The sequence below is a fragment of the Dreissena polymorpha genome, chromosome 9, assembly GCF_020536995.1.
Source record: "Dreissena polymorpha isolate Duluth1 chromosome 9, UMN_Dpol_1.0, whole genome shotgun sequence".
Taxonomy (NCBI): Eukaryota; Metazoa; Mollusca; class Bivalvia; order Myida; family Dreissenidae; genus Dreissena; species Dreissena polymorpha.
The window spans coordinates 32,786,973-32,813,793 of NC_068363.1; the positions used below are offsets into that span (position 1 = coordinate 32,786,973).

Sequence of the window (26,821 nt, forward strand, 5' to 3'; positions counted from 1 at the left end):
ATTTCGTGAAAGTTTTGACATAAAAAGTATTGAACTTAATTCTAAATGTGTGTTCTCATTGCGTACCGCGAGTTGCGCGACGCCATTTTGTTTGGATAATGGTGGGATTGATCGGCCGCGCGTAAACAAAAATGCACCGGTTATAAAATTATAATCGATTCAGGTTTGTAATCGATTAAAACAACGACGCCATTTAAACGATTAGTAAACAAAAATTGCGAAATCGAAATGAAAAACGGTGAAACGTTTGGACAGCTTTGAGCACAAAATGTCCGTTTTTTTTGTAAAAAATCACGGCCCCGTTACATTTGTTAAATGTCCGCGTCAAAATGTCCGTCCAAGGCCAGTCTCAAAGAAGGAAAAACTCTCTGATAGGACAGTCCAAATGAGAAAAAAAACTGCATAATTGTTGCAAAAATGATTATTAATATGATTATACAAACGACGCTTAAAACGAAATATCTTACATCTGATTAATCTTTACCTGAAGAATTACCATTTGCTTTATCTAATTGTAGGCTAGAAGCTTATTTGTAGCTTAATTGCCAAAATAAATGATGTTGTTGTTGTTGATTAAAACTCGTGATTGCATGGATCACTCAGTCTTGACGTGTGAATGATCCGAAAGATTACCTCATTCTCATAACTCATATTATCTTTTAAACTTAACTAACTCATTCTTTGCACATACTTTAAAAAAAAATAACAAGCTGTTTTCCAGACAAGTGCCTGTCAGTAATAATCGAGAACGATTGTTGACAGTATTAAGTTGAAGTTGAAGTTGAATATTAATCCAAAAAACATGCAATGGAAAGCCAAATAGATTTTTTACCGTTTATTCCAGATTATTTTTGTATTGCCAAATCGAATCAATATATGTCATAGTGGTATATGATATAAAATCAAGACAGAAAATCATAATTGCCCAGCCGTTGTTGTTATTGTTATTGTAAAATAAAGGTTAACATAAAATGAAATTGGTGCGCTTATTAACCTGGTCTGGTACCCGATATTTTCTTGCTTTAGTAGTAAAATGACCTTATCACAAAAATGATCGAAAATGCGAACGATTGCTGCAAGATTAAGAATTCGGTTATGTACGAGTCGTAATAAGAAAATTAAGTTCAGCGTGTGATACATCGCTTGTTTTTAGTTGTGTTCAACATTCAATTCAAACTAACTTGTTATACTAGCATGATGCATTATTTTTAAAATCGTTACAGGGTCAAGGAATAAGTTCATTCTGTGCAAATATTGCAAACAAATAGTTAATTATACTTCCAATAGCATCAAAACGATCATTCTACGTATATAAAATTATGGATCAATATATGACAGCACATTTATCAGCCAAAATGTAAACTGCTAATATTCACTTGGCCATCGATTGAAAGAGAGAACATAAATCTTTTCTGAAATCTGCGCAGAGATTTGCTGCGATTCCGATCATGCTCTAATAATGATCTCATTTTCCGCCGCTGCTTTTAATAAGTGTCTTATTAGTTTTACCAATTTCATTTTTACTGCACACCTGCATGCATCAATCGGCACTGCTTTTATTTTAGTTACATGTCTGGAAAAATTGTCCTTGTGACATCAGTGTTTTCTCGCAACAGACTTACGCTCATAGCCAGTCAAACCTCTAAACTGAGTTTTCTTCTCAAAACATCCTGAGCTCAGCTGTTTGACAGGTTCCGAAAATAACTACCTTTCGGTATATCATATTCCATCGTATCGCATCCGATCATTTCTCTACTTTATGATATAAAATTGTGTATTACATAAAGCAAAGCTTGTACGGTAACACCGTTTTAATTGCGACTTGACGTCACGTTATGTCATGATAATTGAAACAAGATAAACATTACTTTTTTTCTGTGCAGGACTTTGTTTAGTTGTTGTTCACATAGTTCTGGACTGTGTAGTTTAGTTGTTGTTAGGCCTAGTTCTGGACTGTGTAGTTTAGTTGTTGTTAGGCCTAGTTCTGGACTGTGTAGTTTAGTTGTTGTTAGGCCTAGTTCTGGACTGTGTAGTTTAGTTGTTGTTAGGCCTAGTTCTGGACTGTGTAGTTTAGTTGTTGTTAGGCCTAGTTCTGGACTGTGTAGTTTTGTTGTACATCGCTTAATAACGCATTTGGCACAGATCTACGTGTTCATAGTTTTGTAAAATGAATATTAGTCTTTCTCTTTATTTTGTCCATGATCATATTGTTGTTGTTGGATGAAAACACATATGTGTATACTCTGATGGCTGTTAAATGGGTAGTCGTCATTAACCCATTGTTCCAACGATCCAAGTGGTTTGCCGTTTCACAATACTATTATTCCAGACTGTCGGCTTGTTAAATACCACACTAGTGTGTGTATGAATTAAGAAATAAAGTTTTATACAGATTTTAGCTCTGGAACAAGCATCACAGTAGCTCGCAAAGTCGTAATCAAAAAGGAAAACATAGTATAGTAGTTGTTTTTACTGAAAACCTGCTGCAAGTTCGATTTTTATATAATGATAATTGTAACTAAGTAAGAAAGACAACTCGTTGAAGAACATGTTGAATACATGAGAACAACTTACCTTTCATATTTCAGATATTACTAATGCAAACTTACACAGTTTGTGAAGTTTACGTGTATTCAACTTATTTAACTTTTACTTAAATAGTTATATTTCAGTCATTCCTTACCATAGTTGTTATGCAGAACCAAGTCATTTTTAAAACCAACGAAGAATAGATCAAACAGTATAAAACAAAAAATATAACCGAATATTAACATTCAATTGGACCATACGACTACATAAATTATCGATCGTATGCTCGTATGGCACAAACGCAGGCTTATGTTGTTGAATTTTTAACTTCGTCTTTTTGTATGTGTGATTTGCACAAGTCGGTTCAGTTGCATAATGTATAATTAAATTAAGAGGAGAATTTATAAATTGCATTATTCACACTTTAACCATATTATATGAATGGTCTTCAGTCTTTAGCACATGATTCCTCAGCATACACCTGGGCAAAGTCAAATAATTAATACCCTTTCGCATAAGTCAGTGAAATAATAAAATATTGTTGCAAAAATAGGTACACTTAAACTCACACACGCGACTACCTCAAGTTTAATTTTAATATAGTTGTTAAAACAATTATGTTGATGTTTTATAGCGAGTCTTCTCTTTGGGTTGCATATGATGTTGATGGAGTCAATGTCACACATAAGCCTGCATCTTTGTAATACGTAACAAATCTGTACATAAATTCGTTTGCTACTCATGGCTAAGACTTTTTAAATCACTACTTCTACTGATCTTGATATTAAAGCTCTCTAAAAATTAATATTTCAAATAGTTGTCTAATGTAACGATAATTATTAAGTGGTTGAAAATCACCTCTTAATAACCCTTAGGCTTTTCTTTTTCTTCATACGCTGTACATTTAATAACTCAATTTGCTTAATCCTAACAGTTTTACCTATTATTTCCTCGATAAGCACCGCTATCATCTCGGGTAACCCCAACATTATTCAATCGACCATGATTTACGCCATTGGCAAATCCCATTGTAAATCGCCCTCGTGTGCATTCGAGCGAATAAATCACGTCAAACGACCCAAACCATGCTAACAATTGAAACTGAATTAATCAACAGCATGCAGCAATATTGCTTTTATCTCACTAATTAACCTTGCACCTTCAAATTTAGAAATTTTACATTTAACAAACGCTTCCAGAATCAGCGCGTGCAAAAGAAAACGACGTGTGCACAAGATACCACCGCACAATTAAGGTTAAAGATCACTAATAATCCTAGAACCATCGACATGTCGGACTACATAATTTATTACCTACCGTTACCTCTTTCGCAGGAAATAACCACTATGTATGAGTATTGGTGTTGCTGCATTCTACAAATTCAATATCTTCTTATATATTAATTCTTTTTTTACTGTTCATACCCCCACTCTCACTGTACAATATGTGTTGTTGTTGTAAAGTTATCGGAAGTCTCAATATTGTACTTAATATTGTACTTTGTTATATTGCCCATATTGTATATGTTATATACTTGGGTGAAAAATAAAGTTATGTTCCGTTCTGTTCTGTTCTACTCTTACAAGAACCGAAGCACTGATCAAACGTGTTAGCAATCGCTTCAACAGAAAACCGCACTTAAGTGACAAACCAACTTACATGTATCTGTTAAAAAACAAAGATCATTCGCTTTTTGGTAAGCGTTAAAATTTGTTGAAAGAGACAAATATATATCGTGATACGGAACACGCTTTGGTAATCAACATTTCGACAATTACATACTCATTAAGCTCATTATCCTTCTCCTACTTCCTCTTGTCCTCCTCATCAGCCTCAGTATCATCATCAGTACCATCATCATGATCATCATGATCATCATCATGATCATCATCATCATGATCATCATCATCATCATCATCATCATCATCATCATCATCATCATCATCATCATCATCATCATCATCATCATCAGCAGCAGCAGCAGCAGCAGCAGCAGCAGCAGCATCACCACCACCATCATCATCATCATCATCATTATCATCATCATCATCATCATCATCATCATCATCATCATCATCATCATCATCATCATCATCATCATCATCATCATCATCATCATCATCATCATCATCATCATCATCATCATCATCATCATCATCATCATCATCATCATCATCATCACCATCATCATCATCATCATCATCATCATCATCATCATCATCATCATCATCATCATCAACAACAAATCTTCAAATTAATCAGCAGCTATTTTTTCATCACCAAATTATCAATATTTCAGTCATCGATCTAGACCAATGCGACTTACGATAATCAAGCAAATATAACGAACATACATGCCTGGTTAGTTCATTATCGCTTCGAAAGATGAGATCAATACTCTTATATTTTAAAGGTATACACGTAAGCATGCATCATTAAAATTGTGATTTCATGTTACAAAAACAAAGACAGCAAACCATATCAAGGCGATCAAGTTTTGAAGAGGACGACGATTGAGATAATGGCGGAAGTGGAACGTTGCTGTTGTTGTTGATGAGACATGGGTACCTGTGTAATAAAGACTCAGTTTTTATGCACTTGACTTCGCTCAAATATACGGTCGTGTGCCTGTTATTATGTAATATAACAAGAAAAACAATCAATGAGATTTATTCATATCTTTCCAATTTTGTGAATGCAAATATAATTAATATCATTGTATATAACTACATATTTATATCTCGTCTATGTACAATTGAACTCGAGTATGTTATGATTGCGCCATTAAGTCTATATTGAAGTTCGAACATGTGCATTTTCAAAAGTATTTTAGATTTGTAATTATTTACATTCTTTATTATGTACGTGAACGGTGAGGTAAAATTATAATATATGTACTGTATAGATCACTTTGTTTTGCAATCATATAATTAAACCATATCAATTATAGTTTATGACTGTAAATAGTTTTTGTAAAAGTCCATTCCAAAAGTGAGCTACATACACAGAATCATGAAAGGCTTAACATTGGATCTCCAGGTATGTATTGAACTAAGATGTTGGGTAGAATACAATATTTCCGTTAGTCTTGAAAGATAATTGCATTATTATTCAAATGTTTGTCACTTTGAATTACTCTTGAAAGAAAAGAAATTCTTGACGCTTTTGAACCAAGAAATGTGTCTGCTTTCGCGAACTACGATGGGAGAGTTACGTTCGTCATACGAAGCATAGAATTTTCGGTCACCATTTCCCGACGTGATAGTGTATCGTTTGAAGTTGACGTCATAAATCTCAACCTCCGCATTTGTCCAGACAGATTGGTCCTTTTCGGTAGGAATGTAGTCAATGACCGCTTGCAGTAGCCGACGAAGTCCTGAATCGTCCGATGTACCTTCGTTTCCACACAGCTTTATGATTGCTTTACCGATACTGACCTTGCTAATTACGTTAAAGTGCTGAAAAAAACACTAGTGTATTTTTTTTAAATTCAATAATTTCCCTAAAAAGTGGTCGTGCTTGTTTAGAGTTAAAAATGTTGCATGAAAATTAACTGCTTGCCACGGGCGCATTTTGTTAACGTTTAACTTTTTTAGTTGGTTTTGTTTATTATAAATAACTTACAAAAGAACATGTAAACCATTGACACACATTTTTTATAAACCAAACTTTTGAAGAAATGCGATAAAAGTAGCTCTTATCGTTCTCACAAGACTTGTTTTGTCGGCACCATCCGCCTGTGTGTGTCCAACACTCTCCGCTAAGTTGCTTAACGCTTCATTGCAATCGTGTTGAGGGTTCTCGTCTTCTGACACAAAATCAATAGAGCCTTGTTCTGAGAAAACTGGGCTTAATGCATGCGCGAAAAGTGTCGTCCCAGATTAGCCTGTGCAGTCCGCACAGACTAATCAGGGACGACACTTTCCGCTGTTATGGTATTTTTAGTTTCAAGGAAGTCCTAAAGTGTCGTCCCTTATTAGTCTGCGCGGAGTATACAGACTAATCTGAGACGACACTTTACGCACATGCATTAAGTCCAGTTTTCTCAGAACGCAACTCATTATATATCAACAGCGTGTTAGCTTATATAAATCATGCAAATCATACATAACATAACAAACCGTTTGTAGAACAATCATTTGACAGCGAAGTTTTTAATTTGAATATTAAAATTATGTCTTAGAAAACAACTTTACTACCTGTATTACATGAAATCATTTCTAAGGGCATTGATGTCGACAGGAAAACCCTTCTCCTAAGAATCTATAACGAAACAAGGAACATATTAAAATGAAAATACAATTGAAGCTGTATTTTAGTTCTTAGCATATGAGTTTTAAGCTTTTTAAAATCAGGCAGTACATTGATGTTATCTTCTTATTCAGAAATTGTTATTATTATCATAAACGGACTATACTAAACGTTAAATGTTAACGCTGAGAAAACCACTCTTTACCCATTTATGCCTAGCGTCCTGAAAAAAGGACATTGCAAACAGCGTAGACCCAGATGAGACGCCGCATAATGCGGCGTCTCATCTGGGTCTGCGCTGTTTGCTTAAATGAATTTCTGTAAGAAATATTCTAAATATAGAAATAAATATACTTGACACCCCTAATTTTGGAAATAAATTGATCCAATTTAGAAGGATGGGAGAGTCCACTGGGCATAAATGGGTTAAGTACGACCACGCCTGCAATAGCTTGAAGGTCTGCACAGCGTTTACTTTAAATTTAAATAAAGGAGTTTAATACAAAACGAACTGTAAGATAATAAGGTATTTCAAACATATAACACTTTAACCGATATTGCAACATATCAACGTCAAATTGCATAACGGAGTATTTGTCTATAGGTTGCTTATACGCATGGAACGAGATCTATTACATTGCAAAAAACAACCCTTGTTCCATGATTGTAACATTGCATCTGAGAAACAAATGAAAAAATATTTATTTTAGTTTAACATTAAGACACACACATTAAAAAGGCCACATATGTATTTTAACACCAGTAATCAAAATGCATCGGTTACTCGATATACAAATAGTTTACCTGATCGCGGCGCCTATTATCACAACACTTAAACTCCGAGCCTGTCCGTTTTGCCGAAGACACTAGACACTATTGATTGAAAGTGTTTATTAAGATACAGGGCCGGATCCTTACCATAGTTTACTGCTTGCTGTTTATCCACTCTAAACTCACATCTTATGTACAACTCATTAGATACATATATACAAGGGGAATATAAAATGCGTCCACATCCTGTGACAATGTAGAAAATTAAATGTAAAACATTAAGTATTTTTTTATTGTCGATCTTTGGGGATTATCTGCAAATAGAGCAACGTGATGTGTGTAGCAAACTAGTCGAGTAACAGAATGCAAACAACCCTAGCATTACTTTGTGATTTAAATCTTAAACAATACAACAATACAATCGAGAACGCTTCATACCTTTGATTGAGAAGATACACAAAAAGATGTAGTAAAGCACGTGGCTACCGGCTGTGCACAGAGGCTGCATTTAAGACTGAGAAAGGATCTACATACTGTTCGACTTAAACTCGCAAAGTAACTTATAACTTTCAGAATGGCCCACCCAATATAAAACTTGTTTTTGATTAATGTTTTTATCTTGCATGTGGTACTAGTATACTGTAAATACATTATGGTTCTCGTTTAATCTTATAACCATTAAAGGGCCATAAAGTCGGCTATAACGGGTGTTCAGTAAAGATAAATTAGTAGATGTAGATGAATACCTATCTGGATACTGAGTATCCGAGACATACATGACCGGCCTCTAATATCCAGTTTCGTATTGCGTGCTCAGAACATTGAGCCACTATCGAGCAAGTAATACCGCAACGTAGTTAAATATATATGAAGTAAGAGTTCGTATAACAACTTGTTCCTTTACATATCAATTTAAGTGTCATTTAAGTGTTTCTAAAGTGCTAGTTAACTGTTCGCATAAACCTTCAATAAAATTCGTTTATGTGACTGTTCTTAAGTTGTCAACAATTTATACATATATAAATATATAAGTTTCTATTTTGTAATTAGCAATCACAATTAATGATGGTTAAATATAAACCATTAGAATATGACAACAGTAGTGTTGTTTAAAAGTAAAAACATCTTATCAATATATCAAATCGTATTCACCAAGACAATGGAGCCAATTCATTGATGTTCAATAAAAACTTCCTGCTATGGAGTTAATGTCAATTTGTTTAGTGCGTAATTTTAACAATTGACACTTTTCAAACAACTCACCATGTTGAATGTACATGTATATCTATAATTCTTTTGTACATGTATATGTTTATCAGGACATAAAATACCATTAGTGTCAGAAATCGTTATTTGGTCCGATCATTCTGGCGATTTTCTACGAAAGTAATTGTATTTAAAAAAGTACGATGTAATTGTATTTATATCCAACATATTAAAACGCGTGAGCTCATGATCTTGGTAAAGCAAAAAATAATGAAGGATTAAAACTAGTAGCATGCATTAACAGGACATCATTTCAAATGCGAAGCTTAAATTTAATGGAACATCTTTTTGTCGCACAAATCGGATCTAATTTCATAAAGAATTTAATCACAAAACTGTTAATTCGAACATTGCTATTGCAATGCGTGAAATGAAAGGGTATACTCTTTGAGAATAACATTCTCAAAAAGTGTCTGTGGTAACTATAGCCCCTTATAAAATATCATTTACACAATTTTGCGCTTATGCAATACTCGTTTATGAATTGTGTGTCCCCTGTGTTAAAATAATAACTCTACATAACGGAAACAACACGGTTTCTTTGAACGCTTAACAAAGATGTCCTAATTACAAAATAATGTTATTTTTAGGATAATGGTATTCCATAAACACATTCAACACAAATAGCGCTCATATAGGTTAAAGGTACACCAATGTTTAAGACTTGAACAGGAGAAATCGTTTGTGACCACACCTGACCCAGATACATACATGAAATTGTTGTTGCCAATACAACCCAGGTTCATTACGATTGAGACATACATTTGACTTCTAAAGTGGAACAATGATCATTCTAATATTTGATCAGGTGACCTTTTTAGATGCACTTAACTCTGATTCAAACCTTGCTGAGAAAATGTAGAGACAAATATGTCGACTAAGATTTATGAATATTGAGTCATAAATGCTTCTTTAAGAAAGAAACGATGTTTTCATTAGACTCATTATTTAGTGTGTAAATGCTAATGATCCAGAGACAAACGTGTCCAAGATATAGTCAAACTAAACTTCGATTTTTATCGAATTTGAGTCATTAATGACGTTGAGTACTAGCTGTTATTCAACAAGCGAAATGCCATAGCATACGATTGTGTATGAATCTTGTTTTAGTTCGGTTTCATTTCTGTCGAACATTTTGTTGACATTTGTGCCAAATGTATGCATCTCACACCTTGCTCATGTAAATAAAAGAACGGCCATACATATTTAAGTTCCAATTAACATTCGATCTAGGATCATCTAGAAATTAAATCCAATCACGTGACCTAATTTTTTAAAACGAGAATGCAGCGTGGACGATTACATGAAAGAAGTTTTTATATACAATGCAATACTTTGTTTCCTCATGTTAAATGCCTTGATGTTAGATTTCTCTGCATACCCAATATTATGGAAAAGAGACATGATATTGATTTGCAATATGAAAGTTTGACAAAGGTAAACAATTGATTTTAAGATGGCAAGTTTATTCCTAGTTTTGAAGGTTTAAAGTTTGTTGGTTGCGTCAATATTTGCTGGTTGGATGGGTTCTTAAATTGATTCTTTGATGTTGAGAATCACCCTATCAGCTTTGTATTGTTGTTCTTTAATGATCCCTTAATTATCACTTCTTTCATTGTAACACGATACGTCATGTATTACCATTTATAAACCGCACTGCTACTGCGTTTATAAAACTGGATTAGCCCTTTAGATAATACATATTACTGTCAATTTGAGCGTATAGTTTTCCAAGCTTGGGTATGACACACACTCTTAGTAGTCGGAAATACCACATCTGGTAAACACGTTTAGATAATATATATGTTGTGATTGTGATAGAATGATGTAAAGTTTTTATTATTATTTTATATCATTATTATCTTGCTTCAATATTATAATTATTATTATCATTATTTGTTTATTATTATTTTTATTATTATAACTATTGTAATTATTATTATCATTATCATCATTATTATTATTATTATTATTATTATTATTATTATTATTATTATTATTATTATTATTATTATTATAATTATTATTATTATTATTATTATTATTATTATTATTCTATTATTATATTATATTATTTTTATTATTATTACTTTATTATTATTATTATTATTATCATAATAATTATAATAATAAAAATAATAATAATAATAATAATAATAATTATTATTATTATTATAATAATTATCGTGTTATAGTTTCGTATCCGGTATGAATGTTTACACATGGTACATTAATTATTTTTTTATTTACATAATTTATATTAAACGTTATCTCGATGCAACTGGTCATTCATATAAATGACAAAGATGTTCTATCAAAGCATCATTCCACATAATTTACACGTTCAAAAATGCGTCACGTGATATTCCACCAAACATATACAGTAATAACGTTGTCTCTTCTAGCGAAAAGCGCATATTAATTCATCATTTTAATCAACAAACTAATATGCGATTAGCATGCAAGGTAAAATATCTAGCTGGATTGAAAGAAATATCTAAATCGCGATGGTGCAAACATGAGATAGTTGACAAAGTGCTTGCGGCTTCTGACGTTGTTCTTCGTTGTATTCCAAACATCGCAAATAGAAGCCAATTTTAACTTATTCAAACTGTTGATCTTATGTTTTAAATAATAATAATTAATGCTTTATACACTTTTTAATTCCAGATAACGTATTTTGAACACAGTCGGTCAAATAGTGAACAATGGGCTCACAGGTTCGTATGAATGTTGCTTAACTGTGCTCAATTGGTCATTGTCGGCTCGGGTATTACTCAAATGTATCCCGGATACACCTAAATACATTTGAATGTACCCCGGGTACGCTATATATACTAAAACGTACCCGGTTTATATAGACTATAACCGAGTTGTGTTCCCACCCAAAATCCGATGTCGTAAAACGCGCTACGGAATACAAAACACAACTCTATTTGAACAAAACCTGCTTCATTGAGAATGTCTTTCGATAATGTGGAGGCAATTTTACATAATTTTGAAACAAATATGAACATAATTAATTTGAAAAAAATATAGCCGACAACGACCGATTTAACGTAGAATTCCCGGATACGTTTTATCATATTTTCCGTAAACGGAATACATTTAAGTATACTTAAGAGTACGCGGGGTATATTTAAGTAGTACCCGAGCCGAGAGTGGTCAATCAAGCTTTAATTGTATGTAACACATGAGTCAAACTTCTTTTATTTTACCAATTTTACGTAAGTTAATAGTACTAAATGTTTTTTCTCTTTCTGTTCTTGTTTTTGAAATGCTTGTATGTTTTATTCAGAATAGCACAAGGCGTCTTTCGGCAGAATACATCAGTTCTCAGTTTGGGAAATATCAGTCGAGGTTATCAGAAGTAAACAGAAATTTACTGAGATTTGCCCTGAGGCAGGCAGCTGAACACATGATGGATGAAACTGGGTTGCATGTTTATTTAGAAGACGAAGAATCATTTTCATGCATACCGTCCGGTTGTAGAGAGGCTGACCTCAAATCATGGATGGTCGTCAGTTACGACGCAAGAATGAAGCCTGAAATGTATTTCGATCATATGTCCGGATTGCGATCTTTCAAATCGTATGTGATTGATGGAATCAAATCCATATGTGCTCGGCTTATCGATTATTTGCCGGAAATAGCCTCTAGAGCTGCAGCACGAGCAATAACGTTTTTGTAGACAATTGCTTACGAAACAAACTCAATAATCGGTCGACCATATTGATACTGATTATTGAACCCAAGAACTATCAATTAAAAAGCTATTTAAATGTCAAAAAGCGAAGAAACCAGATATTTGAACTGTTTTTTAATCTTATCAGATGTCATACCCTGTAACGGCCCTATTTAATAAGCGTTTTCCCGTGTTAGTCACATTTTTAAAATAAATATATCAAGTATCTCATTAGAGAAGAAAATCAAACAAGAAATGGCTATGGACGAAGAATATTCCGTTTGTGGCAACATCGTATACTAGAAGAGGTGTTCGAAGGTTTTAAGTTATATCAATCTAGCTTTGAGTTATCCTGAAATATATGTAGAAACATGTCATTCTTAACCAATATTGTCACACATCGTCTGCCATTGAGAAATACATCTATTGACATGGGTGTCAGAGATTTCTTACATATGATTATACATTCGAAACACTGCTACAATTATTTTGTAAAACATACATGCGATTCAAATCAAACATGTCCTAAAAGGGAAATAACATCGCTTATATTATAAACAATTTCACCAACATACTCGGGTGCATATGTTCAATTCAAACCCTTATGAGAGCGTTCATAGTATATTAGCGGTTGAGCATTAATGCATGTTTACTGACTACGAGTAAAACAAATGCACAATCTATTTTGTGTGTGCACATTTTGGTATGTTAAATATAACAGTTATTTGGACGAAATCGGAGTTCTTACTAAATTTAATTTGCAAAGCGGAATTTATCGTTTACACAGAGGCACGCACGGATTTTAAATATAATTATTTCAATTGTTTATTGTATATATGAAAATCTTATCATAGAGAGGTCGACGATCGAAACATAGCATATTGATGTATTATGATATCATATGATTCATTGTGTTCATGTTTCAAAATTACAATACTTTGCTTTACAATATGTTTGGAGTGAATCAAAGTTTATAACGATAATTAGTGTACAATTTCAAATTGAAAATGCACTCTTTGTCATGACAGGCGGTTTAATTAAGGAAAAGCATCATCAAGTACATACTCCCATTGTATTGTTTAGTTAACTGTGCGCTGCGGGCATCACTTACTAACACTTCAAGACTTGACATTATAAATAGACCAGTCGCTTAAAATCTTCCTTATTAAGGAGAACACTCACAGCTCTCATATAGTGGTTGAAGTGTGCAGGCATGTTTTTTAATTGGAATACTTGAACCAAATCTACAAAACGTTCTTCATTATTTTACAGAGGGTAAATATCAGATTTTGTCATAGTGATTAGTGTTCATGTATTGCAATATTTATATAAAATACATGTTTTTCTGTATTCAACAAGTATTTATGTATTCGGGGCAGACAACACTTGTTATTGCCAATAACGTATGTGCTGAACTAACCTGTACCATATTTTTGAAATTAACTAAACATATTATTAACTTCCATAATACCATCTTATTGACTTTCTCTGTACCATATAACTGACTTTCAAACTACCATTGTATTGACTTCCAATTAGCCATTTTATTTACTATATAACTCACTTTCAATTATCCATATTATTGGCTCCCACTTTATCATATAATTGACTACAAATGTACAATATTATTGACTTCCACTTTATCATATAACTTACTTCAAATATACCATATTATTGACTCCCACTTTATCATATAATTGACTACAAATGTACCATATTATTGACTCCCACTTTATCATATAACTGACTACAAATGTACCATATTATTGACTTCCACTTTATCATATAATTGACTACAAATGTACCATATTATTGACATCCACTTTATCATATAATTGACTACAAATGTACCATATTATTGACATCCACTTTATCATATAAATGACTACAAATGTACAATATTATTGACTTCCACTTTATCATATAATTGACTACAAAATGTACCATATTATTGACTCCCACTTTATCATATAATTGACTACAAATGTACCATATTATTGACATCCACTTTATCATATAATTGACTACAAATGTACCATATTATTGACTCCCACTTTATCATATAATTGACTACAAATGTAAAATATTATTGACTTCCACTTTATCATATAATTGACTACAACATGTACCATATTATTGACTCCCACTTTATCATATAATTGACTACAAATGTACAATATTATTGACTTCCACTTTATCATATAACTGACTACAAATGTACCATATTATTGACTTCCACTTTATCATATAATTGGCTAAAAATGTACAATATTATTGACTTCCACTTTATCATATAATTGACTACAAATGTACCATATTATTGACATCCACTTTATCATATAACTGACTACAAATGTACCATATTATTGACATCCACTTTATCATATAACTGACTACAAATGTACCATATTATTGACTTCCACTTTATCATATAATTGACTAAAAATGTACAATATTATTGACTTCCACTTTATCATATAATTGACTAAAAATGTACAATATTATTGACTCCCACTTTATCATATAATTGACTACAAATGTACCATATTATTGACATCCACTTTATCATATAACTGACTACAAATGTACCATATTATTGACTCCCACTTTATCATATAATTGACTACAAATGTACCATATTATTGACATCCACTTTATCATATAACTGACTACAAATGTACCATATTATTGACTTCCACTTTATCATATAATTGACTACAAATGTACCATAGTATTGACTTCCACTTTATCATATAATTGACTACAAATGTACCATATTATTGACTCCCACTTTATCATATAACTGACTACAAATGTACCATATTATTGACTCCCACTTTATCATATAATTGACTAAAAATGTACAATATTATTGACTTCCACTTTATCATATAATTGACTACAAATGTACCATATTATTGACTCCCACTTTATCATATAATTGACTACAAATGGACCATATTATTGACTTCCACTTTATTATATAATTATCTACAAAATGTACAATATTATTGACTTCCACTTCATCATATAATTGACTACAAATGTACCATATTATTGACTTCCACTTTATCATATAATTGAATGCAAATGTTCCATATTATTGACAACCCTCAATAAATATATGTGATTTCTGATAAATGTTTCTTTATATATTTAATGCTACATCAATACCCTTTCACGCATTTAAATACTTATAATTCTAACTAAAATACGAATTATATGCATTGAACATGATATTTCCCATTTTAACTACAACACTCCAAAAGTTACATAAGCATCTGCAATTATTTCAACAACTCCCATGGTGAAATTGTTTCGAGATGTCACACCGAAAAAGGAGAGTATTTACTCGATTGCAAGTCATTAGGCAAACTAAACTTACAAATTTGATTTACTGAACATAGTGTATATTCACTTGAACAGTAATTTTTTCTTCTTATTTTCAGCAATATAGACACAGTCAAGTGCTCAATAATTTCATTAACACAAACGCTCGATATTTTTTTTCAAATAAATTTCGACATATATATGTTAAAAGCTTTCATTAAATAAACGTCCAATCGAGACGGGTATTCCCACTGAACATGTGTATATCACCTGAAGCGATGTGCGCATACAGTTCTTATGCTCGAATGTTTAATACAGCATTTTCTGAAAATCGGGAAAAAGCGAAAGTATTTTTTGAAAATAAATCAAATACATGAAAGTGCTGTGTTTATACTAGCGTGATCGTCTGCTTCACTGTGCAATTTATGCGGACATTTAATGCAGAGGACCAATGCAATGTATGGAATATGGATATATTTGGAATCTTTTAGTTATATTAAGAGTTTAAAGTGCAATAATACCTGTTTTTACCTCATTTTGGTTTGTTTGTATTTGTTTTCAAGTGAAGTCATGTTAGTTAAGCAACATACTTGAAGCGCATGCGTGTTAGGTCATTACGAGAGCCTCGTGTTTTATGTAAACAAAATGAAATGATCGATACCAGGACACGTTCGATACGGGGCATAGTACGATAAAGATAAATAATATATTTAGATGATGTTTATAGTCTGTAAGCATTTATGATGTCAATGTATTGTATAACGTGAAGCCGAATTGTGAGCGTGTGTATTAAAAAGCAATGATTAGTATTATCCGGTAATTACGAAATACAGAAACAGCAACGAAAACAACAACAACACAACATAATGTTAAAGCACACTACATACTATTGAATTAAATGTCATTAAATATCGGGTATCAGAGCACCGCTACAATAACATACTGTAAACTTTGGCAGATAAATCATATACGTGTAGTTCAAATTGCAAAGTCCGCGCCGAGACATGACTGGAACCAGCATTGCTAGATCAAATACCTACGTTCATAAACAAGCACGTGATCATGATGCTTGCTTTGCCTCGTGGTACGATAATTGTACCGTTGTTACTTTTGCTTTTTTTAAATAGGTAATTTATTTTTTAATATGAACCTTTACGTATTCACTTTATTAAAAATATAATAGAAAATGCCACTATTTTATATAATATGATATTTAACCATAATAATGTGGTGGCAGAGATTGTATGTGAGAGAAAGGAGCGACAACTCTGCCTGGAGATTGATCAAATTTGCAACAGTGTCGCGGTTAGTTCCCTTTTATTTCATTCAACGACATCATTCTTGCTTGCGGTTTGTTTACGTTAGGTATCGTTTGTGGTTTGTTCACGTAAGATATTGTTTATATACATGAATTGCTAACAGTTGTCAATTTTCGAATATCTAGTCAGTGTAGTTTGTTCATAAATGAATATATCTTTCATCAAGAAAATAATGCTTTTGAACTGTAAATGCTCTTTAAGCGATTATAACATTTTTTATGAGCTACGATGTTGTTTAAAATAGTTCATAATGTAAGTCATTTTGCATCATTGGTACGTGTCAAGTATATTTAAGGATTTTGTGACATTTCTATGTGACACTATTCCAGTTAAATGTTTTAAATTATAGCAATGCATGTGGACACAAAATACTATTTGGAAAGACTGACCGACCATGTTATGTTGACACTGCAATGCAGGAATGCATGGTGTCCACATAACAGCCGGGAGCTCATTGTTTCTGAATACAACTAAAGTATTCGTTACAATGTATATCCCATATACCATCAGTTATTAACAGTGTAACGATTATTTATATCTCACCGACGTCCTTTTCCTTGTTGTTTTTAATATCATCCTATTTTATTCCTTCCCTAAAATTTATTACAGAGCCAGCGTTCCGTACTTTTATTTTTCATTCAATTTATTACGCAATTGATGACGCATCGTGTGTGACGTAATTTCTATGACGAAACACACAAGTTTAAGCTCGACTCTGTTGATGTAAGGGAGAATAACATGGTCGTGGTGGTTTATTTTAAAGTAGAATAATTATTTAAAATAACACCGAACGAATCCAACGCGTATTTTGCAGTGTGTGTGCTTGTGATGTTAAATTGTTAACTTCGCTAGAAATAACATTATTCGCTCCAACAGGATTACGATTTCGTTAATCATGTTTCAATAAATACATAGGTTCTACATAAATTTCGATTAAGCACAGGAGTTTGAAATTATATCCATAAAGCAAATCTTATGGCTAAATAAAAAATGTACCCCTATATAGCATAAACACTACGGCTTCGGTCCATATACGGTTTGTGGCCTGGCTGGTCACTATAATGCCATAGAGACCTCAGTGGGGTTTACAATTTTTTAATTATTTAGCTATTATATTAGCTTTATGGATAGAATTTCACACTCCTGTGGATTAATGGATGGAAGAACAGAAAGTGAAAGTGCATATCGTTGTAACTTTATTGTTATAAGAATTGGATAAAAATTGTCATTGATGTAATCGTATCGTTTATACTTAATTTAGTACATGGTAGGTTCTTGTTGAGCCGAGATTTTTGTCGTGGTTATTGAGATTGTGTGATATAACTTTCCCAAATGATGCAGTCGTAACGAAAACCAGTTTTGACCAGGTCACCATCGTTTTGTTTTTATCAAAAATTCGACAAAACGTGTCAATATTGTATTTGATCATGTTTATGTCAGATTGCACTTAAATGTATCAGACTCGTTTCAGAAAGGCTTATACGGCGAGGGTATTTGTTGCCTAATTGATTGATTTTATAATTAAAACGTTACGATTATATCACTGTTTAACAATAATTGTTTACTGTACTGCAATTTTTAAAGTAACAAAAATATCGAATATTTCGTTAAATAAAGCTTACCCATAAAAAATCAATGTTTCTTTTAGCAAAATGCAAAATTTCAACGTTAGATGTTGTCTGGTAGAATTGATTTAACGAGATACAAAACGCTCGTTTTTATTTTTTTGTGGCCACAAATAATTCCATTTATATCTCCCGTGAAATATCCGAACATTTACGGGCGAACACGAGATTGGATACGGTAAGCGTAGGAAGCATGACGTAGCTCTCATGAATAATCATTCTGTGAAATCAAAATGAATTCTGGGTAACTGGAACTTAGCGAATGCGAAAATGGCTTGTATAAATTATGCAAATGAACGCAACCCGAATGAATCCGATCCTGACTCGAAAGCGAAAGTATATTACATCGTGGAACGATATTTTGATATTTAGATGCTTAAAACTTGCCGAATGCTTGTAATATAACGTTTTTACATCAATGTTACTTGTTGTTAGGGTCTTCCTATTGTAATTAACCATCGTATGGTACTACTTGTTGTCTAATGATTTTATATAGCATAATACAGTAGCCGTATGTATTGGTGAGCGTGATAGTTACTTAAATTATCAACCATAAAACGTTTTTAAAGCGAATGAAAATTGTTATCTTCACCTTATAAATGCACTATAGTTTTTGACAAAACGTGTCAATATTGTATTTCATCATGTTAATGTCAGTTTGCAGTTAAATTTATCAGACTCGTTTCAGAAAGGCTTATTCGGCGAGGGTATTCGTTGCCTAATTGATTGATTTTATAATTAAAACGTTACGATTATATCAGTGTTGAACAATAATTGTTTACTGTACTGCAATTTTTAATTATCAACCATAAAACGTTTTAAGAGCGAATGAAAATTGTTATCTTCGCCTTGTAAATGCACTATAGTTTTTACGAATAAATGAAACAGTTATATAAGCGATCCCTTTATTCAGAACGAGAAATACAAGGAATAAATATTTCCGCATGGAGTAGAAATATTGCGATTGAGCTTTTAAAATAACACCACATTACAAATCAGATGCTTAATGCAAAATAACAACGCGCCATGATTGCTAGTTAAAATTGACTTGTACATGCGTGTAACTGCGTACAAAGCCCAACCATCCGCTCTGCGTATCTGCTGAAAATGAAAGCCACCAACGCCGCCGAAACAATCGCCGCACCAAACAATTGAATCAATGCCACCGCCGTTTTATTCATTCCATTTACTCCTTGGCCCATTACATGATATTTACACTTCCTTGCAATACCAAGTATAGAACATCATTGTGTTAGACGTTACACTTTAAAGATATAATAACATAAAAAACATAGTATTAATGTATTATAGTATTATTTTATGTATATGACTGTGTTGCTATTTAATTTTTTTTTATACTTTGTTTTCAATAAATTGTTACCCATAATTAACAAAAGTTAATCAACATCGGTGTGTTTACAAAATCGTGAACAGATATAAACAAAACTGACAGTGATATTTACCAATCAGATCAGATTGGGAGGCGCCGGCCTTGACCGCAACAGAAATAATGACAGAAGGGTTGTAAGCTTCATCTTGATATTTCATCTTAATATCTGTAAAGATTATTTACTGGTGAAATCATAAAATGTGCTTCAAAAGCATATATATTAATGAAGTTTGATATTCAAATTAGCAGTAATGCACTTCGCAAATAGACGAATTCGCAGCTAAAAGAACAACGATAACAAAGCATGGGTTTAACTTAAGACAGTCACGAGTTAACATTTTTTTAAATTGATAAACGATTTAAAAAAAATTATATTGTTAAGCGGAAAACATTAAGTGACAAAAACGACTTGCATTCGTGTGAAGTATCTATCGTAAAACAAACGGCTTTTCACATTTGTATAATCAAAATAAAAAAGCTTATTGAGTAAATGGACAAAAAACAATATATAAACTATATATCATGATAATAACAATAGTTAATTTAAGGATATAAAGTTGATGTAAATTTTGATTCGGCCGATATCTGTTAAAAAAAAAATTCAATCAAAAAGATATTACCTGATTTTTATGTCGGTTCGTCGTTATGGAGTTAAATTAGCGTTACGTATTATACTTCGCAGAAGCGTTATAAAAAATCGTTAATTCAACAGTTAAACGCTCTTTACAAATCATGAAATGTTGTTAAAATTCACGTGCGGACATTACATTTGTAGTAACATCCATCATTTACTCATTTATACCAGTGCGTTTAAGTCGCTCGCTATAAACGGAGAGGTCGCCGTACGATACCGTTTACAATATCGACAGAGTGCGGCATGTTTCTCTGTGAGAACAACTGCACGCTTTGATGGAGAATTGACACACGTAACATGCACTTGGTTAACACATTGTTGATTTAATAAATAAATGTTTTCGAATTTTGTTTGGTAAGCGACTGATTTATCCGAAATGGCATGTCTGTTTACTGCGCAAATACGCTTTTCGTTACTTCTAGCCAAAGACTTATATTAAGAACAGTTTTTTCGTGGAAAAAACACTTAACAACGGACTTTAAAAATACAAATCACGGAAAGTGTAAATAAATCTTCTTGATTTAAGGTTAAATTTTTACTTTATTGATATTTGTTATTTTTCCTACTTATTATTAGGTTTATGTATTGTTCAAATCACTTCTTTATAAAATTATGAACGTATATCTGCAATATATCTATTATGCCTTTAGTGTACATCTTTGTATACTAATTCTTGAGTTGCGTACAAAAAGTGCATTTTTATATATTGAGATATATACCTTGGATACTATTTGATTTTATTATTTAAATTCAATGTTTACGACTTAACAAAACAAGAATTTCTAAAAAAATGTGTACACAATGTTAACTTTCGATTTACATTATGTATTAAGTATGTACCTATTGTCATTCATTGAAGACGTTATATTTCGGTAAAATGTATACGTATTTATAAGACTTCTTTAGATATATTTCATTGACGTGTATTTAAAGTATTTGCTAAACATGGTTGATACATTTTATTTAAACATTATTATGCATTTACACTTTACCTTTGCCTTTGAGTATTCAACATCAGACTTTTAAAATGAATATCACGGACAGACCACCCTTTTCCATGTTAGCATGTCTGATTGCAAGTGATCCCGGATTAAATGTAATTATAAAAATGTAGTACCGACATACGCTTTACAATTTGTTTCATTTTAAGTTTTTGTGTGTTTGTAACCATAGTATCCTTGCAGTTCATAACAGTAGTAACTATAAATTATTACCTTGATGAATTTCTTGTGCATGCTTTGATGTCCTTCAAAATGTGAAATAAGCAAGTTAAAATTGTCAATTTTACTTGTATGCGTTTTGATCAGATAAACTATATATTTAAAAGCAAACGTTTGAAACAACTTGAGAATCTTTTCACATTTCACAGGCTTAATATCGTCTGAAATATAGCCATACGTATTCAGTGGTATTGTACTAAGCATTCTGTTTATAAAGATGAAGGAACAATTTCATTCTTTGTTTTCCTCAAAGTTTTGTTGCATGTGACCTTAAAGTAAAAAAGACAAATTGGATTCAGAAATTCTTCAGCTTTTGTCACAAGCAAGTGTCTTTAAGACTTAAGAATGTTTTATTTAATTAAGATTGCACAAATATGCTAATGTGGTTTATAGATATTGCATTTACAGGAATCTACCGAAACACGAAGATGCTCAAAACAGTTATTTTGGTAGCCATGGTTATTATGCCTTTAGTGGTGGACGGAAGATACTCTTGCTTGAAGTTACAGTGAGTTTTTTCTATCAGTTAAAATTATGAAAGATTCATTAAGGACGTACGCGGCAGTTTGAAATATTTTGTGTTACTCACAAAATGTAATAGTGTGTGTTGTTTGCTAGAGCCATCTTTTGCTGTTAGAAAAACAATGTAATAGAAATCCAGCGTAACAGTTGTTTGCATTTGACTTAGGCCTTAAACAACATGAATATATCAACTTTTGGGTGACCCACACATATGTCATGCCGTATAAAAATGGACGTACCCATGCGTATCAACACACATTTGATTTTCAGATAAATTTATGTTGATGTGTTTACAGAGATTGTCAGTGCGGGAATGTGTGCGTTAATGAACTAGACAAGAGCTGCCAGGGACCAAAAGACTCGTGCATGTGCAAACCTGGTACGTTATACTAGTATTGCCTTAGTCTTACTACCTTATGGATATTTGCCCGATGTCATGTTAATAACACGTGCTATCATTTCTGTTTATGGGGAACATTGATACGTATTGTATTATACATTGTATTGACATTTTACTAGGCGACGTTTCATCCACGTGGTTGTTGCAGGTTGTGTGGTGTTCGACCTCTTCATTAAACCTGGTGCAGCAAGGTTCGTGTATGGCAACACTTGTAGCTGTCCTACAAGCCCCCGAGCAACCAAAGGGCCGTTAGCTGTAAGTAAAAGCTAAAATACGCTTATATTATTAACACTCAATATCGGTTATCCGCACTTAAATAACCATACATTCCGGTGTTAACATTGTGTTGTAAATAATTTACATGATATTCATCGCGATTTGAATAATGCGTGTTCAAATCCTGCTCTCCAACAAACTTAAATACATATCAAAAACCATTATAACTTGCGTTTGTAAAATGAGGTGTGAAAGAGGAAGACTTGGTAAATAGTTTGTCCCAATAATTGATTGTAGTGCAAATCTGTAAACAAACTGTCGAGCATTAACTATTATCTAAATGATTAGATGCGGGCATGTTCAATTAAAAACAGAATGGCAGTTTCGATTATTTCAGTTCCAGTGCCTTTTTTCCTGATTTTGTGAAGCGACCATGGCCCCCTAACTTCGTTAAAAAATGAGTCGCGAACTTGTAAACATTGTGAAAAAAATAGTCGCGAACTTCTGAAAGTTGTGAAATAACACGAGTCGCGAACTTGTAATAATTGAGAAATTCAGTTTGTTAAGAATTAGTATAGTAAAAGCATTTTTAATACTTGCATCATATTAAAATGTCTCTAAATAATGCATTAAAATATTATTTTCATTGTGTTTACACTTTCTTTTAACAAATAACCTTTTACAACAATATTCTGACTGGTAAACTCTGTCTAAAACAATAGAAAGGCCTATCTACTGTCAATATATTATCTCGCTTATGTAAAATATTAAATCAAATTTTAATTTTGAATTGTGAAATGGCCGTTTTTGACAGTTTTAAGCCCAAAAAAGTCCAATTTTCACATTTTTAAATGGCCGTTATTGTTAAGTAAAGTGACCTTACTAGCTTTGTGAAATGTTCGTGTCAAAATTGTGAAATGGCCGTTCACGGCCATTCTCTTAGAATGAAAAAAAGCCCTGCAGTTCATAAGTATTTGTCGGTAAGACACAAGTTATTGATATTTCAAGATTTTTGTTACCTTCGTCATTGAACAAAATTCCAGTGTATCAATGATGGGTGTTAGAAAAAATAAGTTTTTAAAAATATACTTGACCTATAAATATGCGAATGATTTCTTATTTGCCGACACTTAGTTTAGACTCTTGTTACGTGTGCAGATGATTTGTATTAGGATGTAATTGATTATTTTACACTTGTTTCATCCCCAGTGTACCAGGGCGGGATGGATAGGCCAACCAGATGGTGTCCCGGAATATATGGAACACCCAAAATGTTTGTCGTGATTCTGAAAGAAAAGTGGTCGCCGTGGTTTGTTTCTGTGTTTTATACGTTTCCATTTATATATGTATATAATATGTATATATGGTATTGAAATAACGTGATAGCTGTCTGAAATGATGTTTGTACATTGTATGCCTCGCTACAACCAATACATCATTTACACAATGCACAATTACATAATATAATAGATCGCTCATGCATCCTATTATGTCAGCTCTAATTATTATATTTGACACTAAACACTATCCAAGATTATAAGAAGATTTAAATATAAATTAGAGAACTTATTGTGACATCCGCAAATCAGGTGACTAATTGCCTTTACACTAGAGGGAAAAGTAAACAAAACAACATGTAACATAAATACATATTTCTGATATATAACAATAGTGAATAAAGTACATGAAGCTTATTTATATTCATCACTATATTTATGTTTTATCAATTCAGAGGATCTGCATCTAGGTCTAAATGTCAGATGTTTGTAGGCCGTGACAACGTCTCTAAAGAATGCCTTCTTCAACGGGCCGCGGCTAGTCTTCTCCATAAGTCGATTTACATCAATCTTCGCACTTTCAACGTTTGTTTTACTTAGAACTCAAATTGGATAACTCGATTACATGTTTTAACAACGCCATTAAGCATATAAATGCTTATGCAAATGTAGGAAAAAGCTGCAATTAAAACTATCTTTTTGATATATCGCATGAAATATTTTAATAATATTCGCGTACTAAACCTATACCTGAAAACAATGAATATTCATAACGTCTTATCAAGATGTTTGCGCATGCAAAGAAAGTTAAGTATTTTGCCACTTTACTGTAAAGCGGAAAACGTTGCCCATACAACATTGTCAGATTGTCACAAATGTTCAAAGTTATTTCAAATTGCAAGATTCCCCATAGTTTAACAGAGATGGATAGATATTTGCACAATGTTCATGCACAAATCATGAATAATCATCAATGCAACACATTTTGTTTTACTTTGAAAAGTTAAATAAATAATAACCTTACACATGCATTATTATTATTCGTGAGATATACAATCAAGGACCAATCAAAGGCACGCTAAAACGAACACTCAACCCGGCAACGACCACTTTAAGGCAGTGCCTATTGACTTCATGAAATTCGCACAAATAAACAAAATAAAGTCGAATGGTAGGGTAATCTGTTTGAAACAGTCCATGCAAAAAAAAATATTGGAAGCGTTAACCGGTATTAACGAATGCATAAACTCTGATACCCTTACACTAAGCAAATACTTTATCACAAAAGACAAACGTTTTTATATATAAAACGTATATTTTACCATTTTTAATTCGAATTAAACAGCAACAAAATAATTTCAACTCAATATAAATTTCCGATGGTTATAGAGAAACACTATTCACTTGTTCCAGAGTGATGAGGTATGAAGAAACAACACATTCAACTTAAAGCCACACACCTTGAAATGAGGTACATGTTAATCAATACATATAGATGCAATTTGAAAGTTTGCAAAATTGTCATTAAATCTATAGCCTAGTTAGCAAGTAATTAATTTTTTTTTAAATTTAAAACCGAAAGTAGGATTTCTATACTTATACATACATTTCGACTAACGCGATTATTTTTAAGTTTAAGCGCAAAAAAGACGGATATCTACCTTGTAATCACCAGATATATTCTAATTGAGATAGATACAATTAAATTTATAGCCTAGTTAGCAAGTAAATTATTATTTTTCGAACGGTACCGCATTTAAAACCGAAAGTAGGATTTATAGACGTATACGTCCATTTCGACAAACGCGATTATTTTTAAGTTTTAAAGCGCAAAAGAGATGGATTTTTTCCATGTAACCACCAGATATATTCAAATTGGCATAGATTAAATATGTTTCTTATTTATACTTAAATTTACTATGCCATGTAGTGCATTTCAAGGTGTGTGGCTTTAACAATTTCTGTCGATATTGTAGAACCAACACTCATCAGCATCATATCGTACAGAACAAAATACAAGCATCTATATAAAAAAAGCCGTAAACAACTGGTTGGATTACAAAATGATAATGGTCATTCCAATATGTGCACATACCGCTGTGAAACTGTAATTGTGTTCGCAAACGATGGTGAAGTACACTTGCGTACTGAATTGTCTTGAAATAACATACAGCAACGATTAACTATAATTAAAAAGGGGTAATTGTCAGTTAATAGAGTTGAGCACTTAAAGCGGGTATATACGATTTTTTATATGTGTTTAATTGTAATATATTGATAAAATATGTTACAATAACACAAAATAGGCAAGAAAAATTATACATTAAACCCGAATTTCATAAAATGCAGCAAGACAAATTAGCGCCCCCAGCCGATAGTGACGTAC

At 32.3% G+C, this 26,821-nt stretch overlaps 2 protein-coding genes across 10 annotated transcripts; one reads left to right on the forward strand and one right to left on the reverse strand.

The window, feature by feature from the left end:
• Positions 1–5,186: 5,186 nt before the first annotated feature.
• On the reverse strand, positions 5,187–7,720 carry LOC127843865 (uncharacterized). The gene is made up of 4 exons (XM_052373735.1): positions 7,585–7,720; positions 6,729–6,792; positions 6,240–6,337; positions 5,187–5,987 (listed from the first exon to the last, which is right to left on the reverse strand). Exons 2-4 carry the CDS (start codon positions 6,757–6,759, stop codon positions 5,652–5,654), a joined length of 465 nt encoding a protein of 154 aa, XP_052229695.1. The 5' UTR covers positions 6,760–6,792; positions 7,585–7,720; the 3' UTR covers positions 5,187–5,651.
• Positions 7,721–10,453: 2,733 nt separating this feature from the next.
• On the forward strand, positions 10,454–25,460 carry LOC127843866 (uncharacterized). 9 transcript variants are annotated; one of them, XR_008032389.1, is made up of 7 exons: positions 10,454–10,597; positions 11,488–11,537; positions 12,116–13,777; positions 22,414–22,528; positions 22,839–22,921; positions 23,091–23,197; positions 24,368–25,460. XR_008032389.1 is itself a non-coding variant. In XM_052373739.1 (6 exons), exons 1-5 carry the CDS (start codon positions 16,284–16,286, stop codon positions 24,440–24,442), a joined length of 387 nt encoding a protein of 128 aa, XP_052229699.1. In that variant the 5' UTR covers positions 16,227–16,283; the 3' UTR covers positions 24,443–24,467; positions 24,929–25,460. The 9 variants fall into 9 exon arrangements, 6 of the variants coding, with proteins under 6 accessions (XP_052229702.1, XP_052229699.1, XP_052229698.1 ...); XR_008032390.1 differs by having other exon boundaries at positions 22,429–22,528; XR_008032391.1 differs by having other exon boundaries at positions 10,590–10,644.
• The last annotated feature ends 1,361 nt before the right edge of the window (positions 25,461–26,821 follow it).

Coding starts and splice junctions, on each gene's coding strand:
- LOC127843865 (XM_052373735.1), bottom strand. CDS start 6,759: ATGCCCTTAGAAATGATTTCATGTAATACAG. Junction 6,338..6,728: donor AATGATTTCATGTAATACAG/GTAGTAAAGTTG, acceptor ATTTTGTGTCAG/AAGACGAGAACCCTCAACAC. Junction 5,988..6,239: donor GTGCCGACAAAACAAGTCTT/GTGAGAACGATA, acceptor TGTTTTTTTCAG/CACTTTAACGTAATTAGCAA.
- LOC127843866 (XM_052373739.1), top strand. Junction 22,922..23,090: donor CTCGTGCATGTGCAAACCTG/GTACGTTATACT, acceptor TGGTTGTTGCAG/GTTGTGTGGTGTTCGACCTC. Junction 23,198..24,367: donor CAACCAAAGGGCCGTTAGCT/GTAAGTAAAAGC, acceptor TTTCATCCCCAG/TGTACCAGGGCGGGATGGAT.